Genomic DNA, 21533 nt, shown 5'->3' on the forward strand with positions numbered 1-21533 from the left:
AGCATATGGTGCCATGGAGATATCTATTTTAGTTCGCAAAATAAGTTATAACCATCGTTTTCAAAAGTAGGTCATCTTCATTGAGCGAAAGGTGCAGTGTCCCAATACTACCAAAAGGCGGCGCTGCGTGTTGTAAACACAGCCGCCATGGGGTTGACTCGCTGAGATCTCCATTTTGTATGTTTTTCCCAAAGGTTAGCGCCTACTTTCATAATGGCTAGCTGTGATTGACCAACGCATGCTAGATTCATCGCATAGCGGGGGTTAGAAACTACAAAAACCTCCGTAAGAGTGCACTCGAGTCGCCCGTGTTCCCTGTAAACACGCAGGAGCAGGCCTATGAGGAAGAAAACAAGCTCCGTAGTGTCCGCTTCGTGTTGTTAATGATACTGGCCATCAAAACAATGTTGTCAGGAGATATATAGACACCCCCAAAACAACACACACACATTGAACGGTAAGAGTTTTAAATTGTATTCATTTAAAGTGTTGCAGTGTGTTATTGTGGATCCTCAGGTTCATGTCATCTCTAGCAATGCTACTTAAAGGAGATAGCAGTGTGGTAGCAATGACGTTACTGCTGATAGACACAACGCAAATATTGCATTTATTAGTATGGGGTCTGTTTATATTCCTCCGTGCGAACACGTTTGTCGAGGTCTACGATAAGCCTGTGTGAACTTTGCTCCTCAACGGATCTGCTATGAGTAAGGGGAGGCGGATGCTAACGTAGGTCTTGGGCTAACGAGTATGGCAGCAACGCTGCAGATCAATGGCGCGCTCGGCTGCAGTCGGAGATTTACATACGTGACAACCTTCACTGCCCGTTTAGATCGGGTTCAGATAACCAGCTGCTGCACACATTGACTGCTAGGATCACAATTCCTTTATCCCTCTACCAGATGAAATACTGACACAACTTCTTGAACTAATTTACAAATGTTAAACAGTGCTTCAAACTCACTGTCAATCTCTGTTTGAAGGATCACGGGATGGATAAAGGCAGAGTGAAAAAGATACGAAATAACAGAGATGACCATTTAAGCAAACTTTTCTACACAGAAAGCCCCGTGGATGGAACTCCATTAAAAGTTGCTCCTCACAGTGCAATGTCCATCACATCTGCCACTGCTGTTGTGCTACCGTCCAGCCCCTTGATGCAGCCTGGAGATGTGCCCAACAGCCTCAGCAATAGTCCACTTCCAGAGGAGCTCACTTCTGCCTCTGGCACTGCCTCTTTTGGCCTCATACTGGAGGATTCAGAGTCCAGAGGGGCGTCCAAGGACCAGAGGGCCCAGCAGCAGTTGTTCCAGCTCCAGCCACAGACCACAACTTCCCTTGGACGCTACACATTTGGGGATAACCTCTCCCGGTTGGAGGCCAGCATAGCGGATCTTACCCACTCATCCTCCATGGATTCCCTTATCGGGGGATCAGACCCTAACCTTTTCCCCCTCAGAACGGATGACTTCTCCATGGACAAGGTAGAACACCATTCCATGGATTTGGATCACGATTCGTTTGGGCACATTGGGAAAGATGAGGAAATGAACACAAAGCTGTTCAATGACAACACTTTGGACCTTCTCCCAGACTTTGAGCTCGCCGGGTCCCCCTCAGATTATTATGTCGGCGACGACGCCTTCCTCTCCACCCTCGGGGACGATTCTCTGCTGGGGGACATGTCTTCAGAGAAGGAGTCCAAGCTCACTTTGAGCTCCAACGGAGGCGAGCCCAGCTCCGCCACGCTGAACGGCAGCGGCCTGGCCCTTCGGGAGGATCCGTCGAGCAGCAGCCCAGCCACCCCGGCCTCCCTCACTCCTACCACCCCTCTGGCGGCCATCAAGAAAGAGACGGACTCGGCTTTCATCCGGCTGTGCACTCCCGGCGTGGTCAAGCAGGAGAAGGTGCCCTGCGGCCCCGGGTTCTGCCCGATGAGCAGCGCGTCGTCCTCCTCGTCCGACATGTCCTGCGCCAGCCCCATCTCCATTTGTGGGGTGAGCACTTCAGGGGGCCAGAGCTACCACTTTGGGGTTAACCCCAGCGGCACACCCACCTCCACCACCAGTCCCGCTGGAGGACAGCAGCAAAAGGATCAGAAACCCTCCGTCTTCAGCCTCTACCCCCCGCTGACCGGCGTCAGAGAGCCCTGGAGCCGGGTGCAGTCTGCGGGCTCCACGGACAACTTCCCTACCTCTCCTTCCTTCTCCTCGGCCGTCGCCAGGTGAGGATTCGCATCCACTCAGCACATTGTGTGGGGTCTATCCGAGCCCACCCATCAGAGACATCATGGCTCACACACACACACCAACACACACAATGGAGGGAATTTGAATAATACTTCTAGATGTGTATATGTGTGTGTATGTATATGTATGTGTGTGTGTGTGTATATATATATATATACACACACACACACACACACACACACACACACACACTGTGGGGGGTACTGTCACGCCTGTCAAAACGTTTCCACTTTCTTACTTGGGATCCCCTACTTGGAGAGCTGAAGTTTGACGTTTCAACTTTTTTTTCTTAGCACCACGGAAGGTGGCACCTACCACTATTCCTCTATAGCCTTAATGCAGCGTTATGCATGCCAGCACTTATTAACTTGCTGACACATCATCTTTTGTTGAAAGGAATATCTAAATATAAGCTCTTTCAACTGTCAGATTGCAATGCAATGCTGTGTGGGTATTACCCTATGCACCGTGTCAAATGTTCCCGCTGCATGAATATAAACAATCTTACAGCAATCTTAAGAATAACAATATTAATGAAAGGATAATCCTTTATTTTATGCATGCATGTTTAAATGGATACATCCACTAGCACAATATACTAGTGTGTGTTTGAGTGTATGAATTGTACTGACCACGGTACGGTGGCTCCTACCCTAGATTTAACAGTTGTTGGCTCCAGAGTGTTTTTTTTTGCTGTATACAGTACATGACTTGGCGATAGCGTAAGGCATTTGGCATTTGAGAGGAGGAACTAATGTAGGCACTAGGGAATTCCTTTGTGTGAAGAGCTCTTATGGGATCCAAGTATTTTCCTGGATACTGTCAATGCAAATCATGTCCACATGCGTGGCATTACCCACAACAAGAACGGGCTTGGACTGGTTGCTTGATCAGCACATCCGTCTGGAAGATTTAGGTTAATTCTGAAACGTGTATACCCTGGATGTGTTCAAATGTTGCAGAGTCGTTGCTCCAGCAGTTCTAATAGTGTAATATTGAATTGTTGTTTGGTTTTATAATGCCTCTGTTTCACAGGATGCTGATATTGTATGGCTGAGTGGGTGTGCTCTTGAAGCCATGTCCCTTCTATCTTACTAATTGCAGTAGGCCAGAAATGTACACACGGTGCTCTTGTCTGATCCGGCCTCCAAGCAACCCCTGTCTTTCAGAAACCTTTTTGAGCTAATTCATTCAGAAGGAGAAAACGTGGTTGGTTGCACGACTGAAATGTGTGGTGATATTGTTGATGGCAGCCGTTTCATCAGTATATGGGGCGAGACGGTAATATAGTGGCTCGGACGGGCTCTGTGCTTCTCCTTTACCCTCCTAGGTCTAGGGTTTTGACCCCACTTAGTCCAGGGTGGGCACACGGTTTCTTTAGTTTCTATGTAAAGTTTTCCTTTACGTCAATGTGCTCGTTCAACGCACAATGTAGCTATTTGTATAGGCCCCTTTTTTTTTTTTCCGAGCGTATTCCACGGTTTCTTTCTTTTACGGGCTCAGTCGTAAAGGGGGCTTTGGGGCCCGGCCTAGCGCTGGCGGCTGGCGCAGTAAGAATGCTGAAGCCAGCCGTGGCGTGAGGCAGAGAGAAGTCTGGGGAGGAGCCTCCCATTGTTTTCCTCGAGGTTCTGGACGTTAAACGCACATTCACGCCCCTCTCTCTGTGTTTCTCCGACAAAACGGTTGAGGTGTTGTTGTTTTTTGCTGTGCCAAAACTCAAAGCCCTCACTTGCACGAACCCTCTCTCGCATGCCAGGGCGTTGTTTTTTGTCGGCTCTTGCGTGCGTTGGTTTGACTGTGTGTGTGTCTGAATGCGTGTGAAGGGCACGCATATCAGTCCGTACATGCATACATGTGGGATTGGAAAACGTTATGGCTCCTGAGTATCGCTTCTTTTGAGTGGGCCTACCTACTTTCAGACAAGTTGTTTCCCGTCATCACCTTCTGAGTGCATGACAGCGGAGCCAAGAGTCATTGACCAGGAACAGATGGAACGAGACACACCACAGCCCACGTCGTCATTCCACATGTGGCTGTCATTTGCAATGACTGTGGTCGTGTATGTTTGACTTTGAGATTAAGTTTTCGGTCCGAGGTGTGACCTTGGCTTCGAATGACTTATGAGCGTCGCTTCTGAGATCCGGGGTCAGGTTCTGTTTTGTGTGCGTCAGGTCTTAGCGGATTAGAGACCTCACCAGTTCAGTCCCTAGGTCTGCATTTGGTTGCCGACTTTGTTTGAACCTTCTCATGAAACGAGGCTGCTTACTGCATTAGCATAGATCCCAACGTCTGTAAGAACAGGGCCTCGGCGTGACTTTAGCCCACGTCGTTAAATCCCGCATCCTTCTCCAAAATCAAAGGGTAATTTCAGTAAAAATATATCCTAACTAAGAGCCCGGCCCAGCCCTATTGGTGAATCGCATGTCAGATCTCTGTGATCTGTCAATCACAACGTAAGTCATGACGATGCAAATCAGGAGGTGTCGAGCTTGCATGTCTGGGCGCCGCCCGTAGCAGCAGCAGCGGCCTCCGGGCTGGAAACAGTCTACCTCACATCAGAAGCGCTGGCATGAGACCGACTCGCGTGCCTGTCTCCTTGCCAGATCTCCACACCAACAACTAGTTTTTACCTTGTGACTCAGCGGTCGTGCCAGCGCCAACCGGTTCTGACAAAACAAGGAGAGGCAGGGCCAGCCTTGGGCCTTGTCAATGGTATACCTTGTTTTCTTGGAGCCTGGGCTGTGATCGGGCATGGCTTGGGGATCCAGTATATTTTTTTTAAATGAACTCTCCTCTTTTCTGTATTATTCAAAGGGTGGGTAAAGAGGGGCGTGTCCCCTGCCTTTACAGCCCGGGTGTTGAGCATGTTTACATTGCAACGAAAATGAACACATAGAACCCGTGCAGCCTAAGGCAGTGCTATAGCGATTTGCATCGTCTTGGTATCAACGTTGTGCAATGTCCACAGTCACCTTTTTGTTGTGCCAATATTCCTAGCACGCATGTTCACATGTCAGATGGCTGTGTTATTACCATATGCACTCGTGCATCTCATAGCTGCCCCATTCTGCACCTCTTTCAATTGTTGCATAAATTGTATTTATTGTCATGGTAGAAGTATTAAGGGAATAAAGGGACTGCAAAAATATGGAAGAATAAAAACCCATGGTGATACTGCAGGTTGCATGAGCTCATGAAAAGCATTGGACTAAATGTAGGAAGCGTGAAAAGAAAAAGTAACCCAAGAAGTGACTTAATAATAGAACAGAGCCTACTTCTTTGATTGTCGAGGGCAGCAGCAACAGTATGATGAAACCCCGACTGTGGGATGGCTCCAAATTGCAGTCTGCAAACTGTCTGACATTAATGCAAAAAGTCGTTTGATCGCATGCTTTTTTTTTGTTGTGTACACTGCGTTCACACGCACATCAACATTTGTGCCCCTCACACACACCTCAGCACTGCTGCTCGGAAAGTCTTTGAAGTGTTTAGTTCGTAATTCGGGTCATTAGATCAAACCTTTGTGCCATGGTTCATTTACACAAGAACATTAGTATATTTGTATCACAATGGGTATGTGTTGATTACGAATGAATAACCATAAAAGATGACAAAAAGCAAAAAATGGAATTTAGCACTTTTTTCAATGTTGATGTTTTTATTCCTTGCAAATTGTTGCAAGTTTATGCATTGGCAATGAGCATAAGGGAAACTTTTCAAGTTGACGCAATCCCAGGGTGTTTCGAAAGCCCAAATCCATGCTGAAACGTTTGTGTAAGCAGCACGGTATGCACTCTGTTGAAATGGTTGTGTAGGGTGATGCTATACTTAGAGGTGTTGAAGTCGGGCTGAACGGGGGCCAACTTAAAGAGGATACGTGTCGGGGGGCTTACACACAGTGGGCACCTCTGTGGATGCCCTCTGGACCAGAGATGGTAAGGTTAAAGCCTTGAGCCCAGAGCGGTCACAGCAACAGAGGGCCCTCAGTGGGACCGGGATCCCACTGCGTTGCCGTCCACCAGAGCAGGCCGGCGTGTTCAAATCCGACCGGCCGGATGAGTCGGGTTCACAGCGTGCATCGTCCCCACAACGCAAGGAATTTGGCCTCCTTATTTTTAGTGGCATCGGTGGTCTGTCCCGGAGTTATTTTAGAAAGTGAGGGCTCCATACAGGCTCACTTGTTTCCGCCGTCAAGGTCTCGATCTATCACGCCCTGCCCTCTGTTTTTGCAGTGCCCATGGCCCCCTCCCCCCTCCCTCCCTACTGTGTCTTGATCGGTCTCTCCAACAGCCCTGTCGCTGTCCGTCCATCTCACTCTCTCCCTCCTAGCTGCCCCTGTCTTGGGCTCTCGCTCTCCCTCCCTCCTCACAGCAGTCTATGTCTCTCTCTCTGTCTTTCGCTCTCCCAACAGCCCTCTGTCTCTTCGGTTTCCACATCCTGCTCACCAAGGGCGCGACAGCAGGCGAGCCTCTGTAAATCAACTGCACGACCAGGCTGCGTGTGTGTGCACGTGTGTGTGTGCACGTGTGTGCGGGGCAGGCACTCGTTCATGGTATCATGCAGTATGCGGTGCAGGGACGTGTGTGGTTGGGGCCCGGTCGCGCACCTGGGCCAAGGCGTGGGTGTGTCAGCAATAGCCCGGTGGACCGCGGAGCTTCACCGCTGACCTACTTTCTCTCCCCCCTTCCCCAACCCCCCCCCCCCTGCTCCCCACAGCTGGCGCAGCGCTAACTCACCAGATGAAATACCTGACATTCCCTTTACTTCCTCCATATTACCGCACACTTTCGCTAGTTCGGCTCAGCTGATCGTAAAGAAGTCAGCAGGGTTCACTGCCGGAAATACCCCGATCTGAAATACTCTGTGTAGCCATGTTGGTAGGCTGGAGCTAAGGCTGTTGCTTTTCTTCTGCTTCTTGTTGACTTTCTCAACACAACCTTCCACCCCACTCCTTCTGCTCAGTGTTAATGCCGTGGACTTGTCGAGTCAGCACATTGGATGTTTCCAGACATCGGGTCCACCCACGTCCCGATATGGTATGGGCTGCTTATCGAGCAACCACCAACAGCACAGTACAGCCAGCAGTTGGACTGTAATCCTAGCCTCCACAGTGACCGTGCACCTACACCAACACACACACACACACACACAGCTCCTTGGTACAATGGAGACGGGAGTGATTGGCAGAGGGTTATCTTTGTCTTGCCACGCTGAGAAGGAGAGGTTAAGCTCCCCCACCTCCTCATGTCAGACTGCGCAGTCGAACTTGGAACCGCTGCCTGCCTCTGCAGACGGGAGCCCAGGGCGATAAATTAACCGAACATGCCAGTTGAGCATGAATGGGGAGGCGTTATGACGGTGGGGGGGGCCGGGCCTTAGTGCATACAATGGCACGTTGTATGACCCAACGGCCCCAACCGCTGTGGTATAGAAAACAGTTTGGGTAATGATGAAGGAATACTGCTGGAGTATTCAGACCGTTTATCGGTCTTGCCACAACCTGCTCCCATTTCATGTTTGTGGAAGAAAAGGGGGGGGGGGGGGGGGGCAAATAGTCTCTAGCATATTCTGCCCTGCTTTTCTCCCAAAATTATGAAACGGGAGATGTATGATGTAATGCATCTCCGCTCTCACCCTCAACCCATACGAGGGTTAGAGAAAAATGGATGCATGACCAGAATTGAAAATACGTCTCACAAACATGCGACTGTGTATAGCGTACATACATACATACACGCATGCGCGCTCACACACAGCCCTGTTGTTGTTGTTGTTGAGCTCACGGACGATGAATCAAAGTGAGTAGGCCAGTTCCCCATTTCTATTTTGGTGGCTGTACCTCAGGCCGGGGGGGGGGGGGGGGGGGGGGGGGTTTGCTGGGGAGGAGCACTTCCTTCTTGCCCTGGCTCGTTCGCCTGCAGGGGAATAGGAGGCTGCTAAAGCAGTGCCACGGCATTCCGTTGACCGGAACAAGCAGACGGCGAAGGAACAATTCCTTCTTGCCCTGCCTCATAAGCCTGCAGGGAGGTAGTAGGCAGCACACTTATTTTGCCTCATTTTACCCTTTTGTTCTTATTGCACCGTGGGTCAGAGATAAGAACAATTTAAATTCCTCTGTATGTTCGGCACATATTTTGACTTTGACTTGACACGTATTACTATACATGCTCATTTCTATGGTTTACTGCCCTGAAGGAGTCGATGAACCCGTGGCCAGCCCGCCATTTTTTTCTAAACAACGCGCCTCCTTCTGGTGCTATTGTTCTCCGAGACCGAGGACAAAGCCACACCTGACCTGCCAAAGGTTAACTCCGGCTGCATGTGCGTTCATGTGTGTCAGCATGCTACTGATGGCGGCAAACCCACTGTGAGTTGCGTTGGCTGCCTGGACATTCTTACGCGGTGTCCTGTTGCTCGCTCGCTTTAATTGATTATCGGAAGAACCCTGACGGCCATCAAAGCACGGCTCACATGAATCGCTGACGAGGGCTTATGATCTGTCGAGCAGGGGGCCGGCCAGGTCGACAGCCAGCGTGAAGAAGTGGCCTATTGACGGACGCCCTCAAGATTAAAGCCTCGGACTCTCCCAGTTCTCACTTGTTGAAGGGCAGGCTTGTGTTTCAGTCGGAGCACGGGGCGATTGCGCTGCTCTGGCGTTGCCCTGAACGATAGTAAACTCTGGTGGGAATGCAGCAGCTTCCTGTGGACAACAAGCACTCGGCTCGGCATATGGTTCCTGCAAAGGGAGAAAAATAAACCCGCTCTCCTCACTCCACTGCCGTCCGGCTGTCCGCTACAACAGAGGGCTGTGTTCTGTGTTACTTTGTTTTCTAACACTATTGCTATGTATCTCTCTCTCTCTCTCTCTCTCTCTCTCTCTCTCTCTCTCTCTCTCTCTCTCTCTCTCTCTCTCTCTCTCTCTCTCTCTCTCTCTCTCTCTCTCTCCTCTCTCTCTCTCTCTCCTCTCTCTCTCTCTCTCTCTCTCTCTCTCTCTCTATATATATATATATATATATATATATATATATATATATATATATATATATATATATATATATATATATATATATCAGAAATCTTCACTGTTGTTCACACACCACCCCTTAAACAGAGTCAAAATTACAAAGAATGTAGGTTACGTTTGTTTACGAGAGAGAGAGAGAGAGAGAGGGGTGTCTTAATTCTTCGGAGGGTCGTAAGAAGCTGTTTGCTGTCACTAATTGGATTCCGGCCAGCGGACTTAGTACGACGAACACGCCTCCTGTAGGCCTTCATCCCAGTGGACCAGCGAAGGACCCCCTCCCGTTGCTCGTGTTTGTTCTGTGTTCCGCCTAGCCGTGAAGAAGCAGAAGAAGAAGAAGCCATTCTTCTCACACAGTCGAGTGCCTGACGTGACCGGCTGACGTCAGAACATGTGATCATGCAAGCGAGCCGCTCAACCCACACGCATGTCCCCACGGCCCACCAACCCAAGCCTGTAATCCGTGTGCAACGCCCTCGGGGTTGTTGCGTTGCTATGTCGGTATGTTCACACCGAGCAAATGGCTGCAGGAGCTAGATCAATAATGATTAGCCTAACCCACTTGACACTGACGTGTGCTGTAGGGCACAGGTAGCGGAACGGGGTTTGTTGTTATTGTAACCCGGGAAAAAAAAACAAAGCCCTGTTTAGCGTACGTACAACGATGTTGCCAAGCATGGGATTGTGTTCAGGTCAGGACGTTATAAATAGTGGATATAATGCTGCATTTAGAACGCATGACGTTATTATAACGGCAGGATTATAAACCATTAGCTTCTCATCAGGCACAGCTGTCTCAGCCCTGAAAGCAATGGATTTGCTCAGTAAACTAGGCTACAACAGACATTAGTGTTATGCTAGTGCACATTCACAGCGTCAGATGTTGATACGAAAAACAACAAGGGAGCCGCATTTTTGTGCAACGTCAAGTCGGGAAGTGAAAGATGAAGATGCTGGCACTGCGATCGCTTTCCCACAATCCTTAATTGGCACACTTGCACGTATACCTCCTATAATACACCGTCAAGACTTGAGTTCTCCACCCATAAGAAGAAACAAGGTGGAAAGAATTAGGATGGAACGATAAAAGAGTACTTGATTGATTTTGCTCGGGGGAAGGAGATCACATGACACAGCAACAGAGCAGCAGCACGCGTAGAGGAGACGATTTTCTGGTTAAATCATTCATCTTTTTTTTTTTTTTTTTTACCTTTTAACACTTCTTCAACACTTCATTAAAGGCAGAACGTGACGTGGGAAGCTGGAATCCGTCTTCATTGTGAATCTCTGTTGGGTATTGTACACGGTTGGACTATGTGGGCTGATATGGGATGCATAGATTCAGGCCTACATGCAGACTGGTTGAACGCTTGTCTTTGTGCAGTTTGCATGGGCTCCTCATGTTGGCTTTGGATTCCTTTTGGATACGTTCCCTCTTCCCTTTCCTCCTTCCACTCCGAGATCCTGAGCTGCCAGTAAGCTTGAATGGTTCAGGCTTGCTTCCTGTCATTCGCCCATTACCAGCTGGCCTCGGCCAACACCCCTCCAGCCATCCCAGCCAGTATTGAGGAGCAAAGGAGAGACGAGTGGCTGGAGAGATGCTCCTGACTCATGGTTATAAGAAATGTCATAATAATAATAATAATAATAATAATAATAATAATAATAATAATAATAATAATAATAATAATAATAATAATAATAATAGGATGTGCGTGATATACATTACTAGGGATGGGAAAAATAATTGATTCTTCAATGAATCGCGATTCTCTCTAGAACAATTTTGTCTCAATGCAGATAAATTAATAATCTGAATTAAAAAAAAAAAATATATAGATATATATATATATATATTTTTTTTTTATTCGCGTGCTGCAACATTCTGTTCTCCAGAGAGGGATAATTTTAGTAATTTTATCTTCAGTGTGTATTGGCCAATCTGATTTGTCTTTACACGATTGCGATTCAGCCTACGCATAGCATGCACGCAAACTCACAGCCAGACGCAAGAACTCCTTCTAATTCAAGAGCATTTTTTTCTTTAATGACATAGAAAAGAAAGATTAGAAAGAAAATAAAACCTGAAACTTATTTTTTACATACTTCCATATTGTGTTGTAATGCAAGCTGCATTGATTATTGCATTGTTCATAGAAAGTCATATTTGTGACAAAAGCTTTCTCTCTAATAAAATATTAGATAAGTTAATTCATCTGTTGATGTCTTTAATGATCATCACAAAAGTAGGAAGTGATTAGCAAACTCTGAGTTGAAAACTCAGATGTATATATATATATTTTTGAAAATCACGCATGGAAATGTACATAAATAAAATTGTTGCATCGATAATTGCTTTAGAATCAAATCGTTGACCTCATAATCGGAATCGAATCGTGAGGTGCCAAGAGATTTCCAACCCTTTACATTACCATATTAGTTTAGCACCACTTATGCTGTGAATTGCATTCTTTCAATGCTTGATTGACTAGATAACGAGCAACTTAATAAGTTGCGTGCCATTAGTCATCGTGCATGTTGTTGTGCAGGTCGCTGTAGAGCTGCAATGACTTCCTCAAGGAAGTTGTATTTTCTTTTTTTTTTTGTCAAAAAATAAGCCATCTGCACAACATGACATCCTGAAAGCTCTTGGTTGACAATAGTCTCACGCAAGTGTGGTGTGGCGCAGACCAGAGGCCCCATCAGAATCATTTCTGCTGTCCTTCACACAGACGCGTAGGTTCTTCATGGCGATGTTTACCGGTACACACACACACACACACACACACACACACACACACACACACACACACACACACACACACACACAAGTGGCCGTGGAGCCCCTGGAAGGGCTCGATGTTCTTAAGTGCACCAGGCATGGGCGAAGGGAGAGGAAGCAGCAGGATATAGAAAGTTCATTACCCGTCGGAACACATGCGATATTGACCACAGGGAGGCTACTCTTCAAGGCGGGGGGGGGGGGGGGGGGGGGGGGGTTGTGCAACTCCTTTCCAACTGGCAAACGAATGCCTTTGGCACTTCAGTCTCCTGGTCGCTGAGTGGCCCATAAATGATGGCTTTTTAATCCCAGTGCATGTGAAGCGGCCTCACTTCTATGTTTTGCTCTCGGGTCCGGTCGGCCCTTCCACGCCCACGCGGAGCAGGTGAGGCAGGCCGCCGCCGCCCACCGCTCACGCTCACTCTTATGTAACTGGAGCGCCGAGCCCCCCCGACCCGGTGGGCCGTCATAGCGTGACCATCAGGGGGGGGGAGGATGACAAAGGCTCCCCTTCTAAAAAGAGATGGGCCTTTGTTTCCCACCCTCGGCGCAGTGGCAGCCGGACGGAGACACGGACAGACACATGGCCGGGCAGATGCGCACGTCTCTTCAGTCGGACACGACATCCTCCCCTGTGTGGGGGTGTGTTGTTGTTGCCGCCGTGGCCGTTGGGGCTGGAGACGGGGGGCGGGGACCTCGCAGCTGGGCATTGCTGCAGGGCCACACGCCCTCTAGTGGCGAGGCTGGGTGTGTGCACATCGCAGCCTGATGGATTCTCTGCTGGGCTCTATGATTAAAAACCTGTCTGGTTGTGTAGAGGGCACGGGGCGTTCGGATTTGTGTCTTTAGGTGAATAAAGAGAATAGGGAATTGACGGAGCACGAGATGCGTCTCTTTGAACTAAGAATGTGATAAGCCGCCTGCTGTGATGATCTGTTATTTATACAGCTGCCTCGTCTTTTCGCTGTTGGGAAGTTTTTGAAGTCGGGAGACAAGCGGGTATCCGGGGAGAAAAAAACGTGTTGATGACCTCATTTTATATCCGTTTATATTTGCATGAAAATACATAAAGATAACGGCACGCGCGAATGAGGTTCAGTGCACCCACTCGCTGGGCTTTATCAGAACGCGTCTTGAGAATGCAGCAGACGGCGTACCCACTATTGACGTTTCTCCTGCCTTTCTTCTGCCGTGCCTCATGACCCTCTCCCTCTGCCCACAGTTCGACTTCCAGACAGGATGGGGTCGCCCCCTCACCCTCCACCCAGGGGGGCAAGGCCAGCGGGGGCACCCACAAGATCTGCCTGGTGTGCTCGGACGAGGCGTCAGGCTGCCACTACGGCGTGCTCACCTGCGGCAGCTGCAAGGTGTTCTTCAAGCGAGCTGTCGAAGGTGACTCATTTGTATTTTGTTTTTGTTTTTGCTGTGCATTCATTTGAGCGTTTTGTTTATGATCGCACAATTTTGAACTTTGAATGAACACCGCATCGTTTTTTAGCCGCCCTTAGCCTGCCTCGTTGGTAGCAGCTTCACACATCTAGTGTGTGTGCGTGCGTGCGTGCATGTATTGATGGTCGCAAAGTGAGTTGAGCTGCAAGGCGTGAGATCATATGTTCGGCTCTGCATTCCGGAGAGGACAGGGGGGTCTTTCATCCTCGACGAGGGATGACAGAACGGCATCGACTGTAAAAGTCCCTGATGCCGCGAGCTTCATCCAAAATACGACAATAAAGAGGCTCGTGGTCAAACTAATCCTCCTGCCGTGTGTGTCCCCCCCCACCCCGCAGGGCAACACAACTATCTGTGCGCCGGGAGGAACGACTGCATCATCGATAAGATCCGACGGAAGAACTGCCCGGCCTGCCGCTTCCGCAAGTGTCTGATGGCCGGCATGAACCTGGAAGGTAAGGAGTTCACCGCCAACGCACCGCCCTACTAGGACTGATGATTATTATAGCAGATTCATCTCACCAAGTCACGCCCTATTTCAATCACTTATATTGAATGAATACCCTATCAGAAAAACAAATCTAATGTTTTAATGATTAATCTTTATTGTGCTGGATTGTTTTGATAGTTGACTACTCTGATTTGTATCGGTTGATCATCGTCGTAGTCGTTAATCTTTAGACTTCCAAGGGCGGAACCTCTTTCACAGGGGACCCAACCAACCGCCCGTCTGACAGAGGTTGTGCAACTTACCATGTAATGGCTACAAAGCCCAAGACATATGGAAGATATCGCCTCTAGGGGTTGTTTTTTTTTTCCCAGCGGAACACGATTCCTCGGGTGTGTGTGTTTTGTGCTTTGTTCCCGGCTTAAAAAGCACCACAACCTCCTCACCGCACACTGTCTACCCCTCCTATCCCCCCCACACACCCCCCTTTCCTCCTCCATTGCAGCGAGGAAGACCAAGAAGCTGAACCGTATGAAGGGGCTCCAGCAGGCCAACCCGGCCGAGCAAGCCCCCCCGCTGCCCGCCGAGTCGCGCTCCCTGGTGCCCAAGTCCATGCCCCAGCTCATCCCCACCATGCTGTCGCTGCTCAAGGCCATCGAGCCCGACACCATCTACGCCGGCTACGACAGCACTCTGCCCGACACCTCCACCCGACTCATGACCACCCTCAACCGGCTGGGGGGCCGGCAGGTGGTCTCGGCCGTCAAGTGGGCCAAGGCCCTGCCAGGTAGGATGACCTGGGGGCCGAACAGGGGGGGGGGGGGGGGGGGGGGGGGGCGTTGGTGGTTTCGCCTCATCACCGGGCTCTTGTTTGCTGGGGTCTGGTTGCTGGCTCATGTGCTAACCCTGTGCTAGCTCAACATGGTGTCAGGTGTTTCAATGGACTGTAGTAACCTTCGGTTCATTTGGCAGGGGTCACTGGACCACTGCATAGTGCACGGCTGCGGCTAAAGATAACCGGCACATGGTTTGATCTTTTGACTTGATAGTGGCTTGAGCGATGGCTCGACGGTCACGTTTTTAACCGGTGAATAGACTGTTTGTTGCGACACTATCATCACAGCAGCAGAGATTAATCACCCGTCCCTTCCCCCCCCCCCCGCAGGCTTTAGGAACCTGCACCTGGACGACCAGATGACTTTGCTGCAGTGTTCGTGGCTCTTCCTCATGTCCTTCGGCCTGGGATGGAGGTCCTACCAGCAGTGCAGCGGGAACATGCTCTGCTTCGCGCCCGACCTCGTCATCAACGAGTACGTAAAGCCGGTCTCAGAGCACTGCTGGGCTCGCCAGCACTTTCTCACAGCGCAGCCTCACTTGTTTTTAATAACAGAGTACGAACCAAAAAATGTGACGTTTTTCTAGGGGTTTTTTGGCCTTCAATGCACTGACTGCACATTGTCGTTGGAATTCATTGTGGCCTGGTGCGGTACTTGAGATCTGACATTCTTTCTGCCCTCCTTGAGAGCAGCCCCCAGGGTGTCTTGTGATGTGACTGTTTCTTTTTACCATGTAGCAAACGACAGTTTGTTCGCTCCAGAAAGAATGCAAGTCTGGTGTTGTAGCTCTTTTATGGACATGGCTCGATTACAAATATCTAAACAACCATATATCCTCGGGCTCACAGCCTCTGTTGGTTTCGTGGTAGTTTTTATATGGCAAGGTCCATCCAAGATCCAAAATGAAGTAACTGCATGTCGTTTAGTAACCTAGAAACCCAGTGATGGCTAAATAAAACAATGATACAGCTGTGTCTCACCCAAAGGAATGATCTCTCCTTACACGCCGAGTTACACCAATAAAAGAAGCGTAGCCTTGAACACTAATTCCCCTGTTGTGCTGCAACTCCGTCAGGGCCAGGATGAAGCTGCCCTACATGGCCGACCAGTGTGAGCAGATGCTGAAGATCTCCAGCGAGTTTGTCCGGCTGCAGGTGTCCCACGACGAGTACCTGTGCATGAAGGTGCTCCTGCTGCTCAGCACAGGTACACTGGCTTTTGTCTTTTCAATCGCCTCTCCTTATCTGACCTATCCTCTCTGGATCGTCCTCCCGGCTGTTCTAAATATCCACTTCAATCCAAAGGGTCCCACATGGACCTGTTCCCTCACTCATTAATATATACTTTGACTAGTATGTAAACTAGACTGAACCCAACTGATGTTGCAGAATATGTGGCATCGCCTATCGTCTGCTCATCCCTTGTATGAGATTATCTCCTTTGGTAAAGAACGGCTTGTCATCTGCATATTATTTCTATTGGACGAATCACTGACCAACTCATGCAAAACATTAAACCATCGGATCAAATATTGCGGAGAAAACCACAAACTATATAAATCTGGCCATGACCGTGGCACACTTCAGGGTGCATTGTCTACCTTTAATGGCCCATGCCACCAAAAAACAATCTGTTGCATATACCAAACAAATTGATCCAATTAAATAATCGTTTTAAGTTATTTGTTTTCTTAACCGGGGCAGGCAACCATTTGATGCCAGACTCTCGAGTGAGCAGCACATGCTCTGACGTCACGTAGACGCAAAAGGAAATAAAAAGCAGACCCATTCATCCCCCTCCTCTTCCCCTCCCCATCTGCAGTGCCAAAGGATGGCCTGAAGAGCCAGTCTGTCTTTGATGAGATCCGCATGTCCTACATCAAGGAGCTGGGCAAGGCCATCGTGAAGCGGGAGGAAAACTCCAGCCAGAACTGGCAGCGCTTCTACCAGCTCACCAAGCTCCTGGACTCCATGCACGAGGTACGGAGGGAGCACGAGGTCGTCTGTTGAGCGGAGGGTCCTGGGCGTTGATGTATTGTTTCTTTATACACTGCTGTGACCTCAGGCATGGTTTCCGCGTCAATCACTTCTACAACAGTGGATGAATGTGGTTCTTACTCTTCACCTGGGGAGGAGTTCCATTCCCGTTTATACCCATGTTTCTTCTTCAGTGCTTAACGTTTACATCATCAAAAATTGGCAGCTAAGCACCGAATCCAAAATAGACTGTAGACTATAAATAGACCTTTAAACAAACAAAAAGCCCAGTACTGCACAACCTAGCTTCTAAAAAAACAACAGATTGCAGAGTAGCTGAATGAATCAGAACAAGGGCTGAGGAGACGTTTGTTTTGTGTAGCGTTCGTCCTTGTTCTTTCCACACTGTAACCGGAGAGCGGTCCCACGTGCGCACGCGAACCGGGCTGACCAACGGCTCTCTGCCTTCTCCCACGCTGTGTTGCAGATGGTCGGAGGGCTGCTCAACTTCTGCTTCTACACGTTTGTCAACAAGTCGCTGAGCGTGGAGTTCCCCGAGATGCTGGCGGAGATCATCAGCAACCAGCTGCCCAAATTCAAGGCGGGCAGCATGAAGCCGCTCCTCTTCCACCAGAGATGACTGGGCCCCTCCCGGCGGCAAAGCAACGACCACCACGACCACAGCATCACTAGCAGCCGCCGCAGCAGCAGCAGGAACTACAAACAATGCCTTAAAATCCGCCCATCGCCTCACGGGCCTCGCCACCGGTAGGAGGACGAGCTGAAGGTGCAAGGATGGAGGTGGTGGGACAGGAACGCGCCGAGAGAACTGGAGGACGGAGAGGGAGGGACTGAGTGAGTGAGTGTGAGATGGTGTCTTTCTTGAAGAAGCAGGTATGCTGCTGGAGAAGGGCTTTTGATGCGGTGAATGAAAAGAAAGGTTTCGCAGAAAGGTGAACATTTTTGGGTTGCAAAGGCCGACATCGTGAGGGCCGGAAGGAGAGGAAGCATGGAGATGTTGTTGTTATTGTGGAGCAGTAGAAGGTGTTTAGTGTGTAACATATAGAATTAGTTTTTTTAGATAATCACTGAGTGAAATAGGCTAACCATCCGTGCTGTCTCAGGTTTTCCCTCACACACACACGCACGCAAACACACCCCGTATATCTGCAGTGGTTTGAAAACAGTATTGACCTGCAGGAAAGGTTATAAAAAAAGTATTTTGTACATTTTCCAAAAAACGTATCGCAGTTTATATCGTTCCCAGTGGGATGGGGTTGCAGTATAAAGATATTCACAATATCCCGCTATTCAACAGGCATTTAGGACCTTGGGCTTCTCTGGGACTGTCAGGGCGGAAATAGTTTTCCGTGTTCCCATCCACCTGTTCTCCTTTGTCCAAACCCTCATCATTTCAACACACAGCATTTATCCTGCGCACCCTCATGAGTATGAGTTTCCCCCAACCCCACGCTAACCTTGACCATTCAAACATGTTGTATGTAAAAGGGAAAAGGAAAAAAGAAACATGTGCCTTTTAAAGAAAGCAAAGCTTAAACATCAGATTCGTTGCCCTTTTTCCTGTAGAACCGTGTACTACAGCTTTTCTCTTATTGCACGTTTGGATTTCCCCCTCGATTCTCTGGGTCTTCCAATTGGGACGGGCGGCCCAGTCTCCCATCTGGTCTCAAACATGAACCACAGTCCTTTGAGGATAGTCTAGGTAGTAGATTTTCTTACGTCACTTTAGGAAGCTTTCAGCAGCACTTATACCTCAAACAAATGTTTTTGAGATCGGAACTGAAGCGTTGTCTAGTCGTAACTTTTGCTCCTCCCCTTATCGTCCCGGGAGTCCATTGAGGGAATGACACAGGATTTTGCGTTAGCCAATCAGAGGAGAAGGGGCATAATGTATATTTAGTTTTTGGGAGTCTATTCAGTCATACTTTAACGGGTCAAATCTCTTTCAGAGCTTATATATTTTCCATAAATCTAACATTAAGGAAGCCTTTATAGGATAGAAACAATAGGATATATACTCGGGTCTGTGTACAACATGGTAAACAGAACATGCAGTTCCAGTTCTGCCATTGGCTGTCCTTGATCCTCTGTGTGGGCATGTTTTCACAATGCAAATGCTGCAAATTAACTTGCTTCCTGTAAAGTGTTGATCGATTATGCTCAATGACTGTCATTTTGATGACAACATGCCGATACAGAGCTTTGGGTGCAGGCGCTGGCTGACTCTCCGGTCAAACCTCACACATCTATGAGAAACCTCAACCTTTTTTTTAATGCCCTTTTTAGTCTTTGCTGCACCCTCTTAGGCACGTTTTCCTCAACATCATTGCTGTTGTGGTTTGCACGTGCCTAGTACATTTCCACGTGTTTTTATATAGGTGTGTGTATATATATATATATATATATATTGATAAAGATATATTTTGATATATCCCTTTATAGATATCTCTCTCTCTATATATATATATAGATATATAGATAGATATTTATAGATATAATCTATATAGATATCCTTATATCTATAGAGATATCTCTAGATCTATAAATATATATACATATCTATACATATGAGTCAAGCACTTAACTCCTATATCGTGGCTACTACCGTTCCCTAAAGAATACTGTAGTTGTTGTTGATTGTGGAGGTCAAGCAGAATAGGACTTCAATGGTCTTGGAATGGTGAGTGCCAAAGCCTCATTTGCTTTGGTCTGTTTTTCATTTGCTTTGGTCTGTTTCTTGTTTGTTTTGGTCTGTTTCTGTTAGTTTGGAAAACAGATCACCATTTATAGCAATGAAAATGTGGTGTCCAAATGTTAAGATATCTAATATTGTCTAACGCAAGAATTGAAGACACCTAAATTACTCAACCTTTCTATGTTGGACCATTCAAATGGAATACATAGGAAATAATTGTGAACTAATCACTGGGTAATTTTTTTTGAATGCAAAGTACTTAAAATAACCTTTGTGTTTAGGAAAGAAAATTGATAGAAAAATAACATTCATATTTTAATCATGGTAGCACTCCTTGGGTTGTCTTCTTGTTTTAAGGTGAACCTTATCCCTGTCAGTATGGTTTTATGTTTAAGGAAAAAATGTATCAAAATGAATGTGAAGGCTCAAGAGAATGATTGACAGTGGATTGAGAATGGAGGTGCCGTTAATTTCAAGAATATTTGGCCCATTTAGTTTGCATTTTGTCACTTAGTGTACAGAGTAATCCATGATACATGTAATCAGTTTTGCATTCGTTTACATGTATTATAACTGACGCCACCAGTTTATTTACAATGCCAAAAAAATGATATATATATGTAATTGAGTGATTTTTGTAACGCTCCCATGCTCAGGTTGTCATTTGATACAATTTGCAGATGCATTGATTAAACATGCTTAACGTCCACTAGCAGACTGTATAAACCAAAAGAAACCTAACAAACGTGGAGTTAGAATCTGTGGCGTTGTACTGTGTTTTTATCAGGGCCACTTTGAGGAATAACACCACAGAACCCCAGAAAGCTGTTTCGACGTGTCTGCTAAGGTTGGAGGTATGAACGGCTGTGCCATGTACTCCTTAACAGTTTATCCCCCCTTCCCCTCCCTACCCCATCATCATCTGTTTTCACACCTCCGATTCATTTTGTATCCCAAGTTTTTTTATAGTATAGTTCTTGGGGCAAAAAAAACAAAAGAAAAACCGACATTATTCACAATCTGCATAAGGGTGCACTCATGGGTTACTTTCACATCCAGTGTGTGTACAAATCTGCTGCTGTTTTTTAAACCTGTATAAAGGAAAAAAAAAAAAAAGAGAAAAACCGCATACTTGCCTCATACTGGCTCAAGAATGTATCCTGCCTCTTGGGGCATACTACATTTTTGAGATTGACAACTAAATATGCAATACAAATTACACTTACAGAGTGCATTTCTACATGAGACATGAAATTGCTTCCTTTTGTTGTTATTCTTTGTTGTTGTTTTTTCCAATATAAGCTATACACACAAGAGGGGACCTGCATTTGTCTTCTCTCTCTCTCTTCAGGCCTGAGCTTTTCAGGAAATACCATCATGTGTCAGTAAACAGTTACTTTTCACCGCACAAATAAAGCCTATTATGTTAGACGACAAGATGACCAAAGCAAGATATACAGACAAATTCAACATATATCCACGTGATTCTTTGGATAGAATTGTACAGTTCTTTGTTTTTTAACACGTTTTGTATTCTATCTCGGATGGCTTTGGTCAAGTTGTGAAATACTGTGAATAGAATAGGTTTTAGTCTTTTCACGCAAAACTGTTTGTGAAAGTAATCGACCAGCTTGAATCTAAAAGTTTGCACTACCCAAATATTGTTTTGAAAATCTATTTTGTATAAAACATATGCAGACATTACCTTTTAAAAAAAAAAAAAAAGATATCAAGGGCAGAGCATATTTCACTGAGATATACTTTCTTTAAAACTTTGTTTTGCTTACAATTTCATTTATGTACATATATTCAATTATGTAAATGTATTTGTCTCAAAATACTCCTTTTTCTAACTCATCTGTATCATTTCTCCATGTAGTGTGAATCTTGTTGATCCTTTCCTCCATTTATTAAATGTTGAAATGTAGGCCTATGTCTCCGTGGTACTTTAAAACAAATTGTACACCGATGCATTTATTCGACTAATTCAATTCTGAACAATAAAAATGGTTATCACGGCAGCCAATTGCTCTTCACCAATAAATGCGCTTTTTTC

General features: G+C 47.1%; 1 protein-coding gene across 2 annotated transcripts; it reads left to right on the forward strand.

Annotated features, from left to right (window-relative positions):
* Positions 1-221: 221 nt before the first annotated feature.
* On the forward strand, positions 222-21526 carry nr3c1 (nuclear receptor subfamily 3, group C, member 1 (glucocorticoid receptor)). Of its 2 annotated transcripts, none has more exons than XM_079744630.1 (9): positions 222-457; positions 984-2224; positions 13275-13444; positions 13840-13956; positions 14455-14736; positions 15115-15259; positions 15861-15991; positions 16607-16764; positions 17249-21526. In XM_079744630.1, exons 2-9 carry the CDS (start codon positions 993-995, stop codon positions 17399-17401), a joined length of 2388 nt encoding a protein of 795 aa, XP_079600756.1. In that variant the 5' UTR covers positions 222-457; positions 984-992; the 3' UTR covers positions 17402-21526. The 2 variants fall into 2 exon arrangements, with proteins under 2 accessions (XP_079600756.1, XP_079600757.1); XM_079744631.1 differs by having other exon boundaries at positions 1063-2224.
* Positions 21527-21533: the final 7 nt, after the last annotated feature.

The sequence above is a fragment of the Pollachius pollachius genome, assembly GCF_949987615.1.
Source record: "Pollachius pollachius genome assembly, chromosome: 10".
NCBI lineage: Eukaryota > Metazoa > Chordata > Actinopteri > Gadiformes > Gadidae > Pollachius > Pollachius pollachius.

Bases quoted from the DNA above. Each gene is read 5' to 3' on its own strand.
- nr3c1 (XM_079744630.1), top strand. From the start codon at position 993: ATGGATAAAGGCAGAGTGAAAAAGATACGAAATAACAGAGATGACCAT. The intron at 14,737-15,114 runs GTAGGATGACCT...CCCCCCCCGCAG, and splicing joins GTGGGCCAAGGCCCTGCCAG to GCTTTAGGAACCTGCACCTG. The intron at 15,992-16,606 runs GTACACTGGCTT...CCCCATCTGCAG, and splicing joins GCTCCTGCTGCTCAGCACAG to TGCCAAAGGATGGCCTGAAG.